At 46.7% G+C, this 18,332-nt stretch overlaps 1 protein-coding gene across 1 annotated transcript in view; it reads left to right on the top strand.

Moving 5' to 3' along the window:
* Nucleotides 1-774: 774 nt before the first annotated feature.
* asns (asparagine synthetase) overlaps nucleotides 775-18,332 on the top strand; it is a gene marked incomplete at its 3' end in the record, with an annotated part of 22,967 nt that continues 5,409 nt past the window's right edge. Inside the window, exons 1-9 of the mRNA XM_080516477.1 lie at nucleotides 775-842; nucleotides 3,609-3,877; nucleotides 4,521-4,758; nucleotides 4,850-5,035; nucleotides 5,516-5,617; nucleotides 6,885-7,012; nucleotides 10,223-10,349; nucleotides 10,581-10,687; nucleotides 12,879-12,979. Of these exons, the coding sequence (XP_080372603.1) occupies nucleotides 3,629-3,877; nucleotides 4,521-4,758; nucleotides 4,850-5,035; nucleotides 5,516-5,617; nucleotides 6,885-7,012; nucleotides 10,223-10,349; nucleotides 10,581-10,687; nucleotides 12,879-12,979 (1,238 nt within the window). The 5' untranslated portion in view covers nucleotides 775-842; nucleotides 3,609-3,628. The remainder of the gene's footprint in view (nucleotides 843-3,608; nucleotides 3,878-4,520; nucleotides 4,759-4,849; nucleotides 5,036-5,515; nucleotides 5,618-6,884; nucleotides 7,013-10,222; nucleotides 10,350-10,580; nucleotides 10,688-12,878; nucleotides 12,980-18,332) is intronic.

Genomic DNA, 18,332 nt, shown 5'->3' with positions numbered 1-18,332 from the left:
GTATACAGTATTTGTACGTTGTAGCTGTAAATCCTAATAAAAGCAGCTGGAACAGAACAGACGTCCCCTTTGATAGCGAGTCAGTGTGCGGTCTCGTGGACGGGAATTAGTTTTTAGCACAACACCAGCGCATCCACACTGAAGCTTGGCTGTTTGTGATTACGTGTGATCAATAAGTCTGACACTTGAAGATATAAAATGTATGAGATAAATGTGGCTTCAATTCTCCCACTCACAAATCAGTGCTCCAAGGTTACCCGTCTCCAAAACGTGCTGCACAAGTTTCAAATTTTGCGGACCGGTACACACATTCTCCCGCAAAGTTTATTTTTGTAAATCACAAACTTTGCGTGAGAAGTGGTGTACGCATCTTTCAGGACCCGTTTTGTGCTTCAGCAGCTTTATAAATTAGGCCCCGGCTCTCTTGATAGTGATGATTAGAAAAACATAAATAAAACTCTTTGCATGGTTGGAGCTCCTCTGCTCCCAGGCCGTGGGAGAGGCCCGCCCTCCCCAGACCGGAGCCGGGGGAGGGGCCCGGCTCCCCTTGGCTCCCCCGGCTCCCAAGGCTCCCCCAGGTCCCTGCTCCGAACCGGAGGCGCCCTCCCGAAACCCCGCCCCTACTTTTAGGACGTGAACGCTCCATTAATGATCAACCCGCCCCTCTCAACATTTGACTCCGCCCCGAACTGCACACTGCAGCGGAGGGCAGCTTCATGTTGCATCAGTGAACGTGCAAGAGCGGAGTCGGTTGCATCAGTTGCATCAGTTGCATCAGCTGACGTACTTAACGGAGCCGGTTCCCCCTACTCTTCGTCATTTCTTCATCTTCTTTCAACCTGGTGAGTTCTTCGCTTCATCTTGTCACGTGTTTCTCCTGCAGCTCTGGACTTCCTCCGTAACCGTCCGGGAACTTTTCCTCGGTACCGGAGGTTGTGCCCAGGGATTGCCTCCCTGATGTACCGGAGGTTCTGCTCACAGGGCGGGTTGTCTGTATTCACTTGACGGAAGCAGGGAGCTCGGGAAGCTCGCTGCTGCCACTGCTCCTCCGCCCGGTGTGCAAAGGATGAAGGTGGAGGAACGTCTTGCTAGAGGAGAGTAGAGCTTTATTCCTCCCCGGGGGGAAACACAAACTTACAACAGCTCAAGGTAAAAAGGTGCAGAAATTATAAATTAAATAATTAAAATATGTAAACATATGTAAATCTCTAAACAAGAGCAAAAAAAGAGAACAAAAAATAGAATAAGTAAAAATAAAAAACTCTAAAAATAGAGTAATATGACAGAATTGATGTACACACAGTGTAGATAGGTAGAAACTGAGACGTACTCAGTGCAGATGTAAACGGTACATGAGAAGAATGTAGGACATTGACAGTGAGTTGTTAAATATCCTAACAGCTGTTGGGATGAATGACTTCCGGTGCTTACATCTGTTTGAAGTGTTCAAACAAACAAACAAACAAACACAGGAAGTTTTCGAGTGTAGTTCAACTTTATTTATTATTTTATATTTTATATTATTTATTTATTTATACAAGTCTTAAACATTCATGTGTTCACCACCTGGCCTCACTCTCCATTCATGTGTTCACCACCTGGCTTCACTCCTCATGTGTTCACCACCTGGCTTCTCTCCTCATGTGTTCACCACCTGGCTTCACTCCTCATGTGTTCACCACCTGGCTTCTCTCCTCATGTGTTCACCACCTGGCTTCACTCCTCATGTGTTCACCACCTGGCTTCACTCCTCATGTGTTCACCACCTGGCTTCTCTCCTCATGTGTTCACCACCTGGCTTCTCTCCTCATGTGTTCACCACCTGGCTTCTCTCCTCATGTGTTCACCACCTGGCTTCACTCCTCATGTGTTCACCACCTGGCTTCACTCCTCATGTGTTCACCACCTGGATTCTCTCCTCATGTGTTCACCACCTGGCTTCACTCCTCATGTGTTCACCACCTGGCTTCACTCCTCATGTGTTCACCACCTGGCTTCTCTCTTCATGTGTTCACCACCTGGCTTCACTCCTCATGTGTTCACCACCTGGCTTCACTCCTCATGTGTTCACCACCTGGCTTCACTCCTCATGTGTTCACCACCTGGATTCTCTCCTCATGTGTTCACCACCTGGCTTCACTCCTCATGTGTTCACCACCTGGCTTCACTCCTCATGTGTTCACCACCTGGCTTCACTCCTCATGTGTTCACCACCTGGCTTCACTCCTCATGTGTTCACCACCTGGCTTCTCTCCTCATGTGTTCACCACCTGGCTTCACTCCTCATGTGTTCACCACCTGGCTTCACTCCTCATGTGTTCACCACCTGGCTTCTCTCCTCATGTGTTCACCACCTGGCTTCACTCCTCATGTGTTCACCACCTGGCTTCTCTCCTCATGTGTTCACCACCTGGCTTCACTCCTCATGTGTTCACCACCTGGCTTCTCTCCTCATGTGTTCACCACCTGGCTTCTCTCCTCATGTGTTCACCACCTGGCTTCACTCCTCATGTGTTCACCACCTGGCTTCTCTCCTCATGTGTTCACCACCTGGCTTCACTCCTCATGTGTTCACCACCTGGCTTCACTCCTCATGTGTTCACCACCTGGCTTCACTCCTCATGTGTTCACCATGATATTGGTTTAATAGAGGTTAATGTGTGGTTAGGTAATAATGTATTCCAATGTGTTCATCATGTGTAGTTAGGTAATGTATTAAGTGTTGATAATATAATTTAAAAATAATGAGGTTAATGTGTGGTTAGGTCATAGATTAATTATTAACGTGTTGATAATATGATAATGTATTAATAATTAGGTCATGTATAGTTAGGTAATAATGTGTTATTAATGTTTTGATTGTATGACAATGTGATAACGAGGTGAATGTATGATTCGGCAATGTGTTATTAACATGTTGTTAACATGATAATGTATTAATGAGGTCAATGCATGATTAGGTAATAATGTGTTTTTAATGTGTTAACATGATAATGTATTAATAATTAGGTCAATGTGTGGTTAGGTTATGTGTTATTAACATGTTGATAACATGACGTATTAATAATTAGGTCAATGTGTTGTTAGGTAATGTGTTATTAACATGTTGATAACATGACGTATTAATAATGAGGTCAATGTGTTGTTAGGTAATGTGTTATTAACATGTTGATAACATGATGTATTAATAATGAGGTCAATGTGTTGTTAGGTAATGTGTTATTAACATGTTGATAACATGACATATTAATAATGAGGTCAATGTGTTGTTAGGTAATGTGTTATTAACATGTTGATAACATGATGTATTAATAATGAGGTCAATGTGTTGTTAGGTAATGTGTTATTAACATGTTGATAACATGACGTATTAATAATGAGGTCAATGTGTTGTTAGGTAATGTGTTATTAACATGTTGATAACATGATGTATTAATAATGAGGTCAACGTATGATTAGGTAATAATGTGTTATTAACAAGTTGATAACTTGATGATGTATTAATATGAAGTCAATGTGTGATTCGGGAATGTGTTATTAACATGTTGATAATCTGATTATATGAGAATAATGTGTTAATAAGGGGTTAACAACCTGCTCATTTGCAGGTGGTCCTGCCAGCAGCAGCATGTGTGGGATCTGGGCCTTGTTTGGCAGTGAGGAGTGCCTGTCCCTGCAGGTGTCCAGTGCCATGAGGGTCTGTCACCGCGGTCCGGACGCCTTTCGCTTCGAGACCATCGATGGTTTTACCAACTGCTGCTTCGGCTTCCACCGGCTGGCTGTCGTGGACCAGCTGACGGGCATGCAGCCGCTGCGGCTGAGCCGCTTCCCCTACCTGTGGCTGTGCTACAACGGGGAGGTGTACAACCACCGCACGGTAAGGAGCTGCTCCTCCTGCTATATCTCCCCCCGTACCTCTACCTCCTCCACGCCTCCCCTTCCTGTGGCTGTGCTACAACGGGGAGGTGTACAACCACCATACGGTAAGGAGCTGCTCCTCCTCCTGTACCTCCTATTCCTCTACCTCCTCCACGCCTCCCCTTCCTGTGGCTGGGCTACAACAGGGACGTACGTGTACAACCACCATACGGTAAGGAGCTGCTCCTCCTGCTGTACCTCTACCTCCTCCACCACCTCCCCTTCCTGTGGCTGTGCTACAATGGGGAGGTGTACAACCACCATACGGTAAGGAGTTGCTCCTCCTGCTGTACCTCCTCCTGTACCTCTACCTCCTCCACGCCTCCCCTTCCTGTGGCTGTGCTACAACGGTTAGATGTACAACCACCGCACGGTAAGGAGCTGCTCCTCCAGCTGTACCTCTACCTCCTGCTCCAACTCCTGCCATCTCCTCCACCTCCACCACCGCACGGTAAGAGCATGCTACCTCCTCTTCCACCCACTACCTCCATCACCCGCCCACCACCACCACATGGTAAGGCACACCTCCACCCACAGGGTCAGGGGTTAGAGATCAAGGTTGAAGTTGGGGTTCACTGACTGACCTAGTTTACTTCCTCCAGCTGGGGAAACACTTTGACTTCGACTTCCAGACCAAGATGGACGGAGAAGTGTTGCTCCACCTGTACGACCGCTTTGGAGCAAGGAAGATGGCGTCGCTGCTGGACGGCGTCTTCGCTTTCGTGCTGCTGGACATGGCCAATAGGAAGCTGTTCCTGGGCAGAGACACGTATGGGGTTCGGCCACTCTTCAAGCTCCTCACAGACGACGGCTTCCTGGCCGTCTGCTCCGAGGCCAAAGGTACTGAGCCTGGACACTTCCTCAGGCTTCTCCAACATTCTCCAGGCTTAGTCTAGTTAGGGTTAGTCAAACATGTCGGTTCTCACTGCAGGTCTGGTGGACGTCACTCACAGGAAGGATGGTCCAGCTGACATCGTGGCATTCCAGCCGGGATACGTGGAGACATTGGACCTGAAACCCAGCGGGAAGGTGGAGAGTGTCCTGATGGAGCAGTTCCACTGCTGCACCGTCGAGCCAGCTCACGCTGTCTATGACCCTGTGGAGGGCGTATCCGCCGGTAAGACCCCGCCATCCTCCATTTAGACCCAGCTGTTGACCAGTTAGACCCCACTGGCAAGATGCCTCCGTCCTCCAGTCAGATCCCGCCGTCTTCTAGTCAGATGCCGCTGGTTAGACCCTGCCGTTCGCCGCTAAGGCGCCGCCGTCCTGCGGTTAGTCATTGCTGTGCGCCTGTTAGACCCCGTCGGTAAAATGCTGCTATCCACCAATTAGAGCCCGCCGTCTGCCAGTTAGACGCCACCATAAGACTGCTATCTGCCGGTTAGACCCCACCATCTGCTGGTTATACGCCATCATAACATTCCGTCATCTGCCGGTTAGACGCCACCATAAGACTCCGCCGTCTGCCGGTTGGATGCCACCGTAAGACTCCGCCGTCTGCCGGTTAGACGCCGCTGTCTGCCGGTAAGATGCTGCCGCCATCCACTGGAAAGCTGGAATGCTGCTCGCCATTAAACTGACTGCTGGGCTCCAGCAGGACTGGACGAGGAGACGGTGAAACGGAACATCAGCATCCTGCTGGAGAACGCTGTCAGGAAACGACTTATGGCCCAACGCCGCATTGGCTGTCTTCTCTCAGGTGACCTTTGACCTCCATCACCCAGCATTACCTCTGTCACCCAACATTACCTCATCACTAGTGATGGCCAAATGAAGCTTCAATGAAGATTCATGAACCACTGTCTGTATTTTCTGACTCCACCAGGTGGAACTCTTGGTTTGAACATAGAGGCTGAAAGACACTGAAGTGTGTTTTCAAACATTTATTGAACAGACAGTGCCATCTAGTGGCTTCAAAACATATAGAAAGTGGTTCATGAATCTTCATTGACGCTTCATTTGGCCATCAATACTCATCACCTCTGTCACCCAACGTCACCCAACACCACCTCCGTAACCTCCATCACCTCTGTCACCCAACATTACCTCATCACCTCTGTCACCCAACGTCACCCAACATCACCTCCGTCACCTCCATCACCCAACATCACCTCCGTCACCTCCATCACCTCTGTCACCAAATATCACCTCTATCTGACGTCCATTGTGGACAACCCCTCTCACCCCCTTCATGAGACCGTGGGAGCCCCGAGCAGATCATTCAGCAGCAGACTGCAGTTCCCACGATGCAAGAAGGAACACTACCGCAGGTCCTTCATCCAATCTGTCATCAGACTGTATAACACCAACCTGAGCCAACAATAACCTGGACTGACTAGTTTATCATCAATCAATAATGACTGTCATTTTTTGCACAGGTCACTTTTTCCTTTTTCAGTGTTGTATTTTAAACCCTGGTCAATTTGTTGTTATTTATTACACTTATCTCCCCCACACTCTTTACCGTACCGTTTTAATATGTATATTTTGTATAGTATATGTTTATTTTGTATATTTTTATTTTATTATATTATGGCTGCTACTGTAATAGGGTGAATTTCCCACACGTGGGACAAATAAATGTCTGTTCTATTCTATTCTATCACCCAGCAGTACCTCCATCACCGAACATTACCTCTGTCACCCAACATCGCCTCCATCACCCAGTATTACCTCTGTCACCCAGCATTACCTGTATCACCCAATATTACCTCATCACCTGTCACCCAACGTCACTTCCATCACCAAGCATTACCTCCATCACCAAGCATCACCTCCATCTCCCGACATCACCTCCATCTCCCAATATCACTTCCATCACCCTCCGTCACCTCATCACCTCAATCACCCAGCATTACCTCTCTCACCCAAAATAACCCCCATTACGCAACATCACCAACCTCCGGCACTGTGTACTTCACAGTACTTCATGGCACTTGATGTGTGTGTACATGATATGCATTCAGGCGGCCTGGACTCCAGCCTGGTTGCTGCTCTATTGGTCAAACTGGCGAAGGAGGCGGAGCTTCAGTATCCGATTCAAACCTTCTCGATTGGAGCCGCTGACAGTCCAGATGTCCTGGCTGCTCGCAAGGTTGGTGTTTCACTCATTCAACCTGAGTGTTTTGCTGCTCTATCTGACTGTTTCATTCGTTTATCTGTTTCAAGTGTTGGGATTTATGGTTTGTTTTTACTGTTAAATTACTGCAAGTAATAGATTAATAGATTACTGAAAGTAATAAATCACTGGAAGTCCATCCATCCATCCATTGTCTACCGCTTATCCGGGGCCGGGTCGCGGAGGCAGCAGTCTGAGCAGAGTTGCCCAGACTTCCCTCGAGTCTATCCGGCCTCCTCCTGGTCCAGCGCATCCAACTCACCACCAGGTGGTGATCAGTTGACAGCTCTGCCCCTCTCTTTACCCGAGTGTCCAAGACACGCGGCCAGAGATCAGTTGAGACGACCACAAAGTCTATCATTGACCTCCGGCCTAGGGTGTCCTGGTGCCACGTGCACTTATGGACACCCCTGTGCTCCAACATGGTGTTCGTTATGGACAAACTGTGACTAGCACAGAAGTCCAATAACAGAACACCGCTCGGGTTCAGATCGGGGAGGCCGTTCCTCCCAATCACCCCCTTCCAAGTCTCGCTGTCATTGCCCACGTGGGCGTTGAAGTCCCCCAGGAGAACAATGGAGTCCCCAGTTGGGGCACTATCCAGCACCCCTCCCAGGGACTCCAAGAAGGTTGGGTACTCTGAACTGCTGTTCGGTCCACAGGCCGAGACAACAGTCAGAGACCTGTCCCCTACTTGAAGGCGTAGGGACGCAACCCTCTCGTTCACCGGGGTGAACTCCAACACATGGCGGCTGAGCTGTGGGGCAATAAGCAAGCCCACTCCAGCCCGCCGCCTTACACCGCGGGCAACTCCAGAGAAGTGGAGTATCCAGCCCCTGTCGAGGAGCTGGGTTCCAGAGTCCAAGCTGTGAGTGGAGGTGAGCCCGACTATATCTAGACGGTATCTCTCAGCCTCCCTCACAAGCTCGGGCTCCTTCCCCCCCAGCGAGGTCACATTCCATGTCCCAAAAGCCAGAGTCCGTGTCCGGGGATCGGGTCGTGGAGGCCCCTGCCGTCGACTGCCACCCAATCCACACTGCACCCGACCCCTACGGCAGCCTCTGTGGGTGGTGGGTCCACAGGAGGATGAGGAGGAGGGGCCCGCGTCGTCCCTTCGGGCTGAGCCCGGCCGAGTCCCGCGGGCAAGAACGCGGCCACCAGGCGCTCGCGTGCGAGCCTCCACCCCGGGCCTGGCTCCAGGGTGTGGCCCCGGCTGCGCCAAACCGGGCGACGTCTCCGTGCTCCTCGTGTGTGGATCCATAGGGGTGGTTTGAACTGCTTTTAGTCTGACCCGTCGCCTCGGACCTGTTTGCCTTGGGAGACCCTACTGGGGTCGACAACATAGCTCCGAGGGTCATTCAGGTGCTCAAACTCCCCCACCACGATAAGGTTGCAGTTCAAGGGGGAGTCACTGGAAGTCATTTATGAAAAATGTTAATTATTAATGGAAGTAAACTGCCATTTATTTATTAACAACTCCTAAAGTAATTGAGTAATTACTCAAGAGTTAATAAATTATCAAGAATGATTTCTTAATGAAAATGTTTTTATTTGAGTGAATTAGTTATTTATTAATTAATAATTGAATTGGGGCACCACCAGCTAAACTTGAAATAGTTAATACCAAATTATCAATCTCGTTTGTAAAAAGGTTTATTTAAGTTAGTTAATGTGTCTGTTTAAATATAACAATCTTAAATAAAAGGGAAGTTGTGTGATTCGAGCTCAGACTGTTACAAAGCAGTGAATTGTCAACAAAAAAAATACACAATAATTACCAGGAATTGATCAATTCAGCTAACAGGCATTTATTGCATTAATTCATAAATTATTCAGAAATCAAAACATTCAAGTAGCAACTTGAATGTTTTGAATACTGTAATGCCGGAGTTTAACTGGATGTCAGGATATGCAGTCAAACTCCGGTGACAAAACAGATATATTCCGGCGGCACAAGTTAGCTGTTTGGTGGTAAAATGTGGCTATGTGCTTCTGTAATCATGATTAGCTGCCAAGAGCGGTGGTGGATGCGCACGGCAAGTTAATGAAGGAGAGAGGGGAGACAAGAGGAGAAGAGAAGGACAGTTCTGGTGAGGTTTCGGGTTCGAAACCCTGTTCACCACACAGAGATTGAAGTTAGCTTCGGGAAGCTAAACCGGATCTCCAGTGTCTGAGGTGGAAAACAAGAGTTTCAGACTCACCGTGGTGCGCGTCAACGACGTGTTCACAGACAGATGCAGCTTTATCAAAACACAGGAAAAAAATATTGAATGTATTAGCTTCAGGCTCATCTAACCAATGTGGCCCAGACAAAAGCTCTTACTGTTCGCTGCGTGCCGTTGTTCAGCACCGTTCATGGGGCAGTGCAGTTCTGTGGGGCCGCGATAACTTGTCTGTTGTTCCCGGGTCCGAGTCCAGCGTCCCGGACTCAGATTTGGGCCTTGTGCAGGGATAAAAGTAAGCTTCAGGTTGGCAGGCACAGGGAGCTGCACGGCATGAGGGAAAGAAGTGGGCTTGCAGCAGGTGGGGAGAGCGCGACCGCAGCGGTGCAGGTCTCATGATGAAAAACACAAAAAGGAAAAAGAAGTAATCCACGGCTTTTACTCTCGTCCAGCGAGTTGGAAAATTCCGGCCCAGTCCGCATGTTACCACGAGGCTCTCTGCGTCCCCTATATGGAGTTTTGTGTCTTGCCTGACACGTATCTGTCTTGGAGAGGATTTGTTTCTTCCCGGCGCATTTATACCTGGGCATCATGTTCCTGGCATCCCGCTGTGTTCACAACAGCCTTGGCCAATCAGAGCGAGGTTCTCCTCAGAGCTTCCGGGGCGGGTGCTCTGGCTGGTGATGGAGGCCTTGAATCCCCTTGGTGCTGGAGTGCAGTGCTGCAGCTTGGGGGGAGTGTGGTCAGGGACCCCCTGGTGGGGGTTACGTGACCATACAGTCTCTTTGTTCTCAAAGAAATGTGGTTCACCCCTCCTTCATGAAGATAGTGAACAATGGATGCCGGGCCCAGCACATGTTTGTGCTTCATCTTATATCATGTAAAATATTTGCTCACTCACTCACTCACTCACTCACTCACTCACTCACTCACTCACTCACTCACTCACTCACTCACTCACTCACTCACTCACTCACTCACTCACTCACTCACTCACTCACTCACTCACTCACTCTGTCACCAGGTAGCTGCTCACATTAACAGTGAACACCATGAGGTGACCTTCAGCGTGGACGAAGGTCTTCAGGCCGTCGATGATGTCATCTTCCACCTGGAGAGCTATGACATCACCACCATCAGAGCCTCGGTGGGTGAGTGTAACACCACCCAAACACCACCCATACAACCAGAACACAGCCAAACACCACCCAGACTACACCTTGACACCATCCGTGTGTGCGTGTGTGTGTGTGTGTGTGTGTGTGTGTGTGTGTGTGTGTGTGTGTGTGTGTGTGTGTGTGTGTGTGTGTGTGTGTGTGTGTGTGTGTGTGTGTGTGTGTGTGTGTGTGTGTGTGTGGTGTGGGGGTGTGGGGGGTTTCCAGCAATGTACCTAGTGTCGAAGTACATCCGGGAGAAAACAGACAGTGTGGTGATTTTCTCTGGAGAAGGTTCAGACGAGCTGACGCAGGGTTACCTGTACTTCCACCAGGTGACACACACACACATGCTTTACGGAAAAGTATAACTGTTGTCAACATTAAACTGGAAGTTAACATCAAGATGGAGCAAAACAACCTCCAGGGGAAGCAAGAGGGGCCCAATATAGACCCCTGAGGGACCCCAGTGGGTGTGGGACCAGCCGGCTGGTTTGGGTACCGGTCGGCTGGAAGGGGGGACCACTCGGCTGCGGGTGGGGTTGGGGGGTCATAGCAGAAGCTTAAATAGACCAATAGAACTGCAGGATGACATGACATAGTTATCCGCATGACACCAGAATGCTAACGTACAAGCTTTCAAGTACTTGGCTCAAGCTCTCCTTGCAGTGTGGCCTCCCCAGTTCACCAGTTTCTGGTTCTACCATAGAGCTAACCTCTGAGTTTTGGTTCTACCATAGAGCTAGCCTCCACTGAGTTGTTGGTTCTACCATAGAGCTAACCTCTGAGTTGTTGGTTTTACCATAGAATGAACCTTTAAGTTGCTGCATCTACCATAGAGCTAACCTCTAAGTGGTTGGTTCTTCCATCGAGCAAACCTCTGAGTTGATTCTACATTAGAGCTCACCTCTGAGTATTTGGTTCTACCATAAAGCTAACTTCTGAGTTTTGGTTCTCTAATAAATCTAACCTCTAAGTTGTTGTTTCTACCATGGAGCTAGCCTCTAAGTTGTTGCATCTACCATAGAGCTAACCTCTAAGTTGTTGGTTCTACCATGGAGCTAACCTCTGAGTTGTTGGTTATTCCATGGAACTGACCTCTGAGTTGTTGGTTCCACCATGGAGCTAGCTTCTAAGTTGCTGGCTTTACCATAGAGCTCACCTCTGTGTTGTTGCATCGAGCATCGAGCTAATCTCTGAGTTTGTGGTTGGACTATAGAGCTAACCTCTAAGTTGTTGTTTCTAACATGAAGATAAGGTCTGAGTTGTTGGTTCTACCATAGAGAGAACCTCTGAGTCTTTAGTTCTACTATAGAGCTAACCTCTGAGTTATTGGTTCCACCGTGAAGCTAACGTCTAAGTTGTTGGTTCTACCATGGAGCTAACCTCTGACTTGTTGGTTCTACCATAGAGCTCACCTCTGAGTTGTTATTTCTAACGATGGAGCTAACCTCTGAGTTGGTTCTACCATAGAGCTCACCTCTGAGTTGTTGGTTCTACCATAGAGCTAACCTCTGAATTGTGGTTCTACCATAGAGCTCACCTCTGAGTAGTTGGTTCTACCATAGAGCTAACCTCTGAGTTTTGGTTCCACCGTGAAGCTAACGTCTAAGTTGTTGGTTCTACCATGGAGCTAACCTCTGACTTGTTGGTTCTACCATAGAGCTCACCTCTGAGTTGTTATTTCTAACGATGGAGCTAACCTCTGAGTTGGTTCTACCATAGAGCTCACCTCTGAGTTGTTGGTTCTACCATAGAGCTAACCTCTGAATTGTGGTTCTACCATAGAGCTCACCTCTGAGTAGTTGGTTCTACCATAGAGCTAACCTCTGAATTGTGGTTCTACCATAGAGCTCACCTCTGAGTAGTTGGTTCTACCATAGAGCTAACCTCTGAGTTATTGGTTCCACCGTGAAGCTAACGTCTAAGTTGTTGGTTCTACCATGGAGCTAACCTCTGACTTGTTGGTTCTACCATAGAGCTCACCTCTGAGTTGTTATTTCTAACGATGGAGCTAACCTCTGAGTTGGTTCTACCATAGAGCTCACCTCTGAGTTGTTGGTTCTACCATAGAGCTAACCTCTGAATTGTGGTTCTACCATAGAGCTCACCTCTGAGTAGTTGGTTCTACCATAGAGCTAACCTCTGAGTTTTGGTTCTACCATAGAGCTAACCTCTGAGTTTTGGTTCTACCATAGAGCTCCCCTCTGAGTTGTTGGTTATTCCATAGAGCTAACTTCTGAGTTGTTGGTTCTTGTCCACCCACAGAGCAACTAACAACAGCTAATTAATGCTTCATCGTTCCACATGAAAAACACACTCCTCTTCCTCCATTTCCTCATTCTCCTCCTCCTCATCTTCCTCTTCCTTCTTGTCCTCCTCTTCCTTGTCCCCATCTTCCTCCTCCTCTATGAGACATGTGTCTCACTTGTTCAATAAATGAAAGTGATCAATGATCTGATCACTTCCCAGTAAATATTTGAGAGCGATTGGATGTCTAACAGTGGTTTTTTATTCTTTCGACAGGCTCCAAGTCCTAAAGCAGCAGCAGAAGACAGCGTTCGTCTGCTAAAGGAACTTTACATGTTTGATGTTCTACGTGCTGATCGAACCACTGCTGCACATGGGTAACACACGCTGAAAAAACCTTAGTCATTGTACAGGCCCCATGTGTGGTTTTGTGTAGAACTAGAGGCCTGAACTACAATTCTAGATTTTTTCTTATCCAGGTAACTTCAGGATTAACTCAGGTTTTCTTTTATGGAGGTAACTTCAGGATTAACTCTGATTTACTCTTACGGAGGTAACTTCAGGATTAACACTGGTTTACTCTTATGGAGGTAACTTCAGGATTAACTCTGATTTACTCTTACGGAGGTAACTTCAGGATTAACTCTGGTTTACTCTTACGGAGGTAACTTCAGGATTAACTCTGGTTTACTCTTATGGAGGTAACTTCAGGATTAACTCTGGTTTACTCTTACGGAGGTAACTTCAGGATTAACTCTGGTTTACTCTTATGGAGGTAACTTCAGGATTAACTCTGGTTTACTCTTACGGAGGTAACTTCAGGATTAACTCTGGTTTACTCTTATGGAGGTAACTTCAGGATTAACTCAGGTTTTCTTTTATGGAGGTAACTTCAGGATTAACTCTGATTTACTCTTACGGAGGTAACTTCAGGATTAACTCTGGTTTACTCTTATGGAGGTAACTTCAGGATTAACTCTGGTTTACTCTTACGGAGGTAACTTCAGGATTAACTCTGGTTTACTCTTATGGAGGTAACTTCAGGATTAACTCTGGTTTACTCTTACGGAGGTAACTTCAGGATTAACTCTGGTTTACTCTTATGGAGGTAACTTCAGGATTAACTCAGGTTTTCTTTTATGGAGGTAACTTCAGGATTAACTCTGATTTACTCTTACGGAGGTAACTTCAGGATTAACTCTGGTTTACTCTTATGGAGGTAACTTCAGGATTAACTCTGATTTACTCTTACGGAGGTAACTTCAGGATTAACTCTGGTTTACTCTTACAGAGGTAACTTCAGGATTAACTCTGGTTTACTCTTATGGAGGTAACTTCAGGATTAACCCTGGTTTTCATACTATGGTTTTCCATACACTGGTTCACGTCTTCCTGGGATAAATCACTGTGGTAACTGACTCTGAACGAGCAGGATACGTTCTGGATAAGATCAAGCTGCAGTGGTATAGATGGTTCTTTAGTGGAACATTACTACTGAATCAGCAGCTCCATGTTCATATGTCAAACGTTCATCTTCACATGATACAGAGCGGTGGATAGAACAGATTGATCATCAATTGTGACAAAGTGTGTAAAAATCAGTGTAATTTCAGAGTAAGCACATAAATAGTGTGTGACAGCCATGAGTAAAGCTGCAGTGTGGATGTGCACATTCTGAAAAATGATTCCCGTACAGTCTAAAAACTGGATTCCTGTCCACGAGCGCGCACACTGACTGGCTGTCAGCTGCTTTTATTAGGATTTAAGCGCTATAACATACAAATACACTGAACTGTGTGTACATGGTCAGAACTAAAGTGAGTCTCTAGGAAAGTCTCATCCAAAAAAACTAAGTTCAGTTGACATGATTTACCATGGGTTACATGTGAAATAAATAAATTAGGGAGCATGCCCAGTGAGTGATTCCAGTGTGACGTAATCGAGTGCAATCCAACATGGTGCCACCCAGGCTGTAAAGTAAACTTTTCTGCGCACCAAGGGGGAAAAAACCCGAACTAAACTAAACTAAACAAAGAAACAAAGAGTAAATTAAGCTAAATTGTAACGCTGGAAGAGGACACAATAGAAGACCTTCAATCCTACTTGGATGAATGCCAAGACTCCGCACACCTCATCTTCGAAGAGGAGCCACGCTGAAAGCTCTCCAACAGCGGCTCCTTCACCATCCAAACAGTTTGAGGACATCCTGGACAGCATTAACACCAAGCTCTCCAGCTTCCATGCCCGTGAGTTTCAAACTCTTCGGGACTCGCTGGAATTTAGCCAACAACAGGTAGCGGACCTAACAGCAGAGAACCAGGGGTTGAGAAGCCAGGTCGACCTGCTTAACCAGGAACTGAACAGACTGACACTGGAGAACAAGAAGTTGAAGGAATCCATCCTGGACATTCAAAGCAGGAGTATGAGAGACAACCTCATCTTCGCGTGACTTCCAGAACGGGAGGAGGAAAACACAGAAACATCGTTGTGAGGATTCATGCAGAAGCACCTTAAGCTTCCTTTGGACACCGTGAATAAGATCAACTTCGCCCGCGTCCATCGCCTGGGAGGGAGACGACAGGACAACCAGCTCCCGCGGCCCATTGTCACGAAGTTTGAACATTTGAAGCAGAAAGAACTGGTGAAGAGCCGCGGCAGGGAACTGCAAGGGACTCACTTCAGGGTGAACGACAAATTCCTGAAGGAGATCTTAGACCACCGTCGCTTCCTGTTTTCCGTGAGGAAGAAGCTCATCGCTGAAGGATCCCGAGCCGTCATCACAGTGGATAGGCTCTAGGTCAACGGCCAGCTGTACCGGGACACTGCCGTCACCCCCTGGCTCTACTGATGGTCCTCATAAATGAGTAACATCCCCTCTAACACACACACACACACACACACACACACACACACACACACACACACAGTTCGTATTCCTAAAAGGAATACGAACTGTGTGTGTAACCCATAAAATAGGCCTTTATGCAGATGATGCATTACTTTTCCTACAAAATGCACAGACCTCTTTTCCAGAAACAATAGAACTAATAGACAGATTCTCTGCAATTTCAGAATATTCTATAAACTGGAATAAATCAGTTGTCTTACCTATTAACTCTATTTTTCAGTACACATCAAATACCCCACTAAAAGCAGGGGACATCAAATACCTCGGCATTAACATCTCAGCCAAGCTCTCAGACTTAGTACCCCCCCTTAGTACTTAGTATAGGGGGGCTCCCTGCCCACTCTCTGCCCCTGGGCGTGGCTCGGGTGAGGGCCTGGGGCTCTGCGCCCTTTATCCTTCTCTTGTTGGCCCCTCTTGCCTTGGGGGGGTCCTCTCTGCACTCTCCGTCTGGTGCCTTCCGGGTTGGAGCGTGGCTCTCTGGGGTGGTCTGTCGGGACCTCCCCGGGTCCGGGGGGGCCGCCGGAGTGGCCTCGGACCACTGGGTGGTACTGCGGGCCCCCCCCCACAACAATTCCAACCACACCCAGTGGACAAACCACACACACACACACACACACACACACACACACACACACACACACACACACACACACACACACACACACACACACACACACACACACACACACACACATACACACACTTACACTTACACTCCTCATCGATGAGATTTGCTGCTGATTTTTCTTATTTTCTGCTATCGTTCTTTCAATGATCAAAATCATGTTTTTGTTCTTTGTTTTGTGTCGTTTTGTTTTTGTTTTGTTATCATTGTTGTTGTGCTTTTTTTTCTTTTTTTTGCCTTCCTAATGATTCATACTCTTGCTGCCCAAGAAAGAGTTTCCCAGGATTACTATTGCAACAACACATCATCAGTAGGGTAAAACTAACCTATCTCACAATGGCCTAGAAAATCATGTTCCTGTCTATATGGTACTGCTAAGGCTGGTTTAATCTCATAAAAGTTGTAAAATATTTGAACAGTGTGATTACTTAAAAAAAATATATGTAGCACTAACAAGGGTATTGTATGTATCTCCCCACCCAGTCTATATCTCTGTCTTTCCTCTCCTCTCCTCTCTCCTCTCACCCCAGCCGGTCAGCAGAATGGTGCTACCTCTGAGTCTGGTTTCTGCAAAGGTTTCTTTTAATTAAAAAAAAAATGTAAGTAAAGAAATGAAAGATTTTAAATTGCTTATTTAATTATTATACATACATGATACATGGTATAGTTTAGTATATATATAAGTTATTGCTATAAATCCTGATAAGAGCCTCGTCACCCTCCGTATCCAACTCTGGAGTGACAGGATAAAACACAAAGTCCACTGAACCGTCTCACAATCCCTGTTCAAATATTTAATTCATACATTGAATAAACAGATAAAACTGAACTTTATCGGCCTGCTATGTCTCAGATACCAAAGCAAAAGTCTGTTGCGGATCTGGCAAAAATACTATTTGTCAACAACCGCCCAGCAGTAACAAAGACGTTCAGTGAGGTTTGCACCGCCCTCCTTTTATTTTTGACTCTTCCTGTCACCGTAGCAACCTCTGAGCCTCATTCTCCAAGTTAAAACTCATTAAAAACCACTCGAGGAGCACAGTGAGACAGGAGAGACTGAGTGTACTTGCCATGTTGTCCATAGAGAATGAGAGAGCAAAGAAAATGGACATACAGAGCATCGTGGACGAGTTCGCGAGCGTAAGGCTCGTTGTATGCCCTTCAAGTAGTGGTGAGTAGGCCTGTAGTACTTCATATTGAAATTGTGTTTGTTGGTGAACATGTGGTCCGCTGTGCCAGTTTTACTAAACTTCATAGCTATTGACATAGGCTAGTAGCCTACTGTGCTCTCATTAGTTGAAATGGTTAAAGTGGCTGTCAAAATGATGTGGTCACTATCCATGGTGTTGAACTGCTTTGAATTTGTATTGTTTTATTATTTGAGGCCATGTGGCCTCGTGTTTTTATTCTTATCTTGGTTTGTTATACTTCATGTCCATTTGATGGACTTCAAAATGATATAGTTGCTCTCCATGGTTCTGAAGCTTGTCAGCTTGTTGCTGGCATGTGATCCACGTAATCACAAACAGCCAAGCTTCAGTGTGGATGCGCTGGTGTTGTGCTAAAAACTGATTCCCGTCCACGAGACCGCACACTGACTCGCTATCAAAGGGGACGTCTGTTCTGTTCCAGCTGCTTTTATTAGGATTTACAGCTATAACGTACAAATACTGTATACTGAACTGTGTGTACACGGTCAGAACTAAAGTGAGTCTCTCAGAAAGTCTCATCCAAAAAACAAATTGCAATTGAGATGATTTACCATGGGTTACATGTGAAATAAAGAAATTGCTTATTTTATTGTTATACACACTTGAGACGTGATATAGTTTAGTATATTTCAACGTTATGGCTGTAAATCCTGATAAGAGCCTCGTCACCCTCCGTATCCAACTCTGGAGTGACAGGATAAAACACAAAGTCCACTGAACCGTCTCACAATCCCTGTTCAAATATTTAATTCGTACATTGGATAAACATATAAAACTGAACTTTATCGGCCTGCTATGTCTCAGATACCAAAGCAAAAGTCTGTTGCGGATCTGGCAAAAATACTATTTGTCAACAACCGCCCAGCAGTAACAAAGACGTTCAGTGAGGTTTGCACAGCCCTCCTTTTATTTTTGACTCTTCCTGTCACCGTAGCAACCTCTGAGCCTCATTCTCCAAGTTAAAACTCATTAAAAACCACTCGAGG

Source organism: Blennius ocellaris, assembly GCF_963422515.1.
Source record: "Blennius ocellaris genome assembly, chromosome: 20".
NCBI lineage: Eukaryota > Metazoa > Chordata > Actinopteri > Blenniiformes > Blenniidae > Blennius > Blennius ocellaris.
This window is presented reverse-complemented; position numbering and strand designations above follow the sequence as displayed.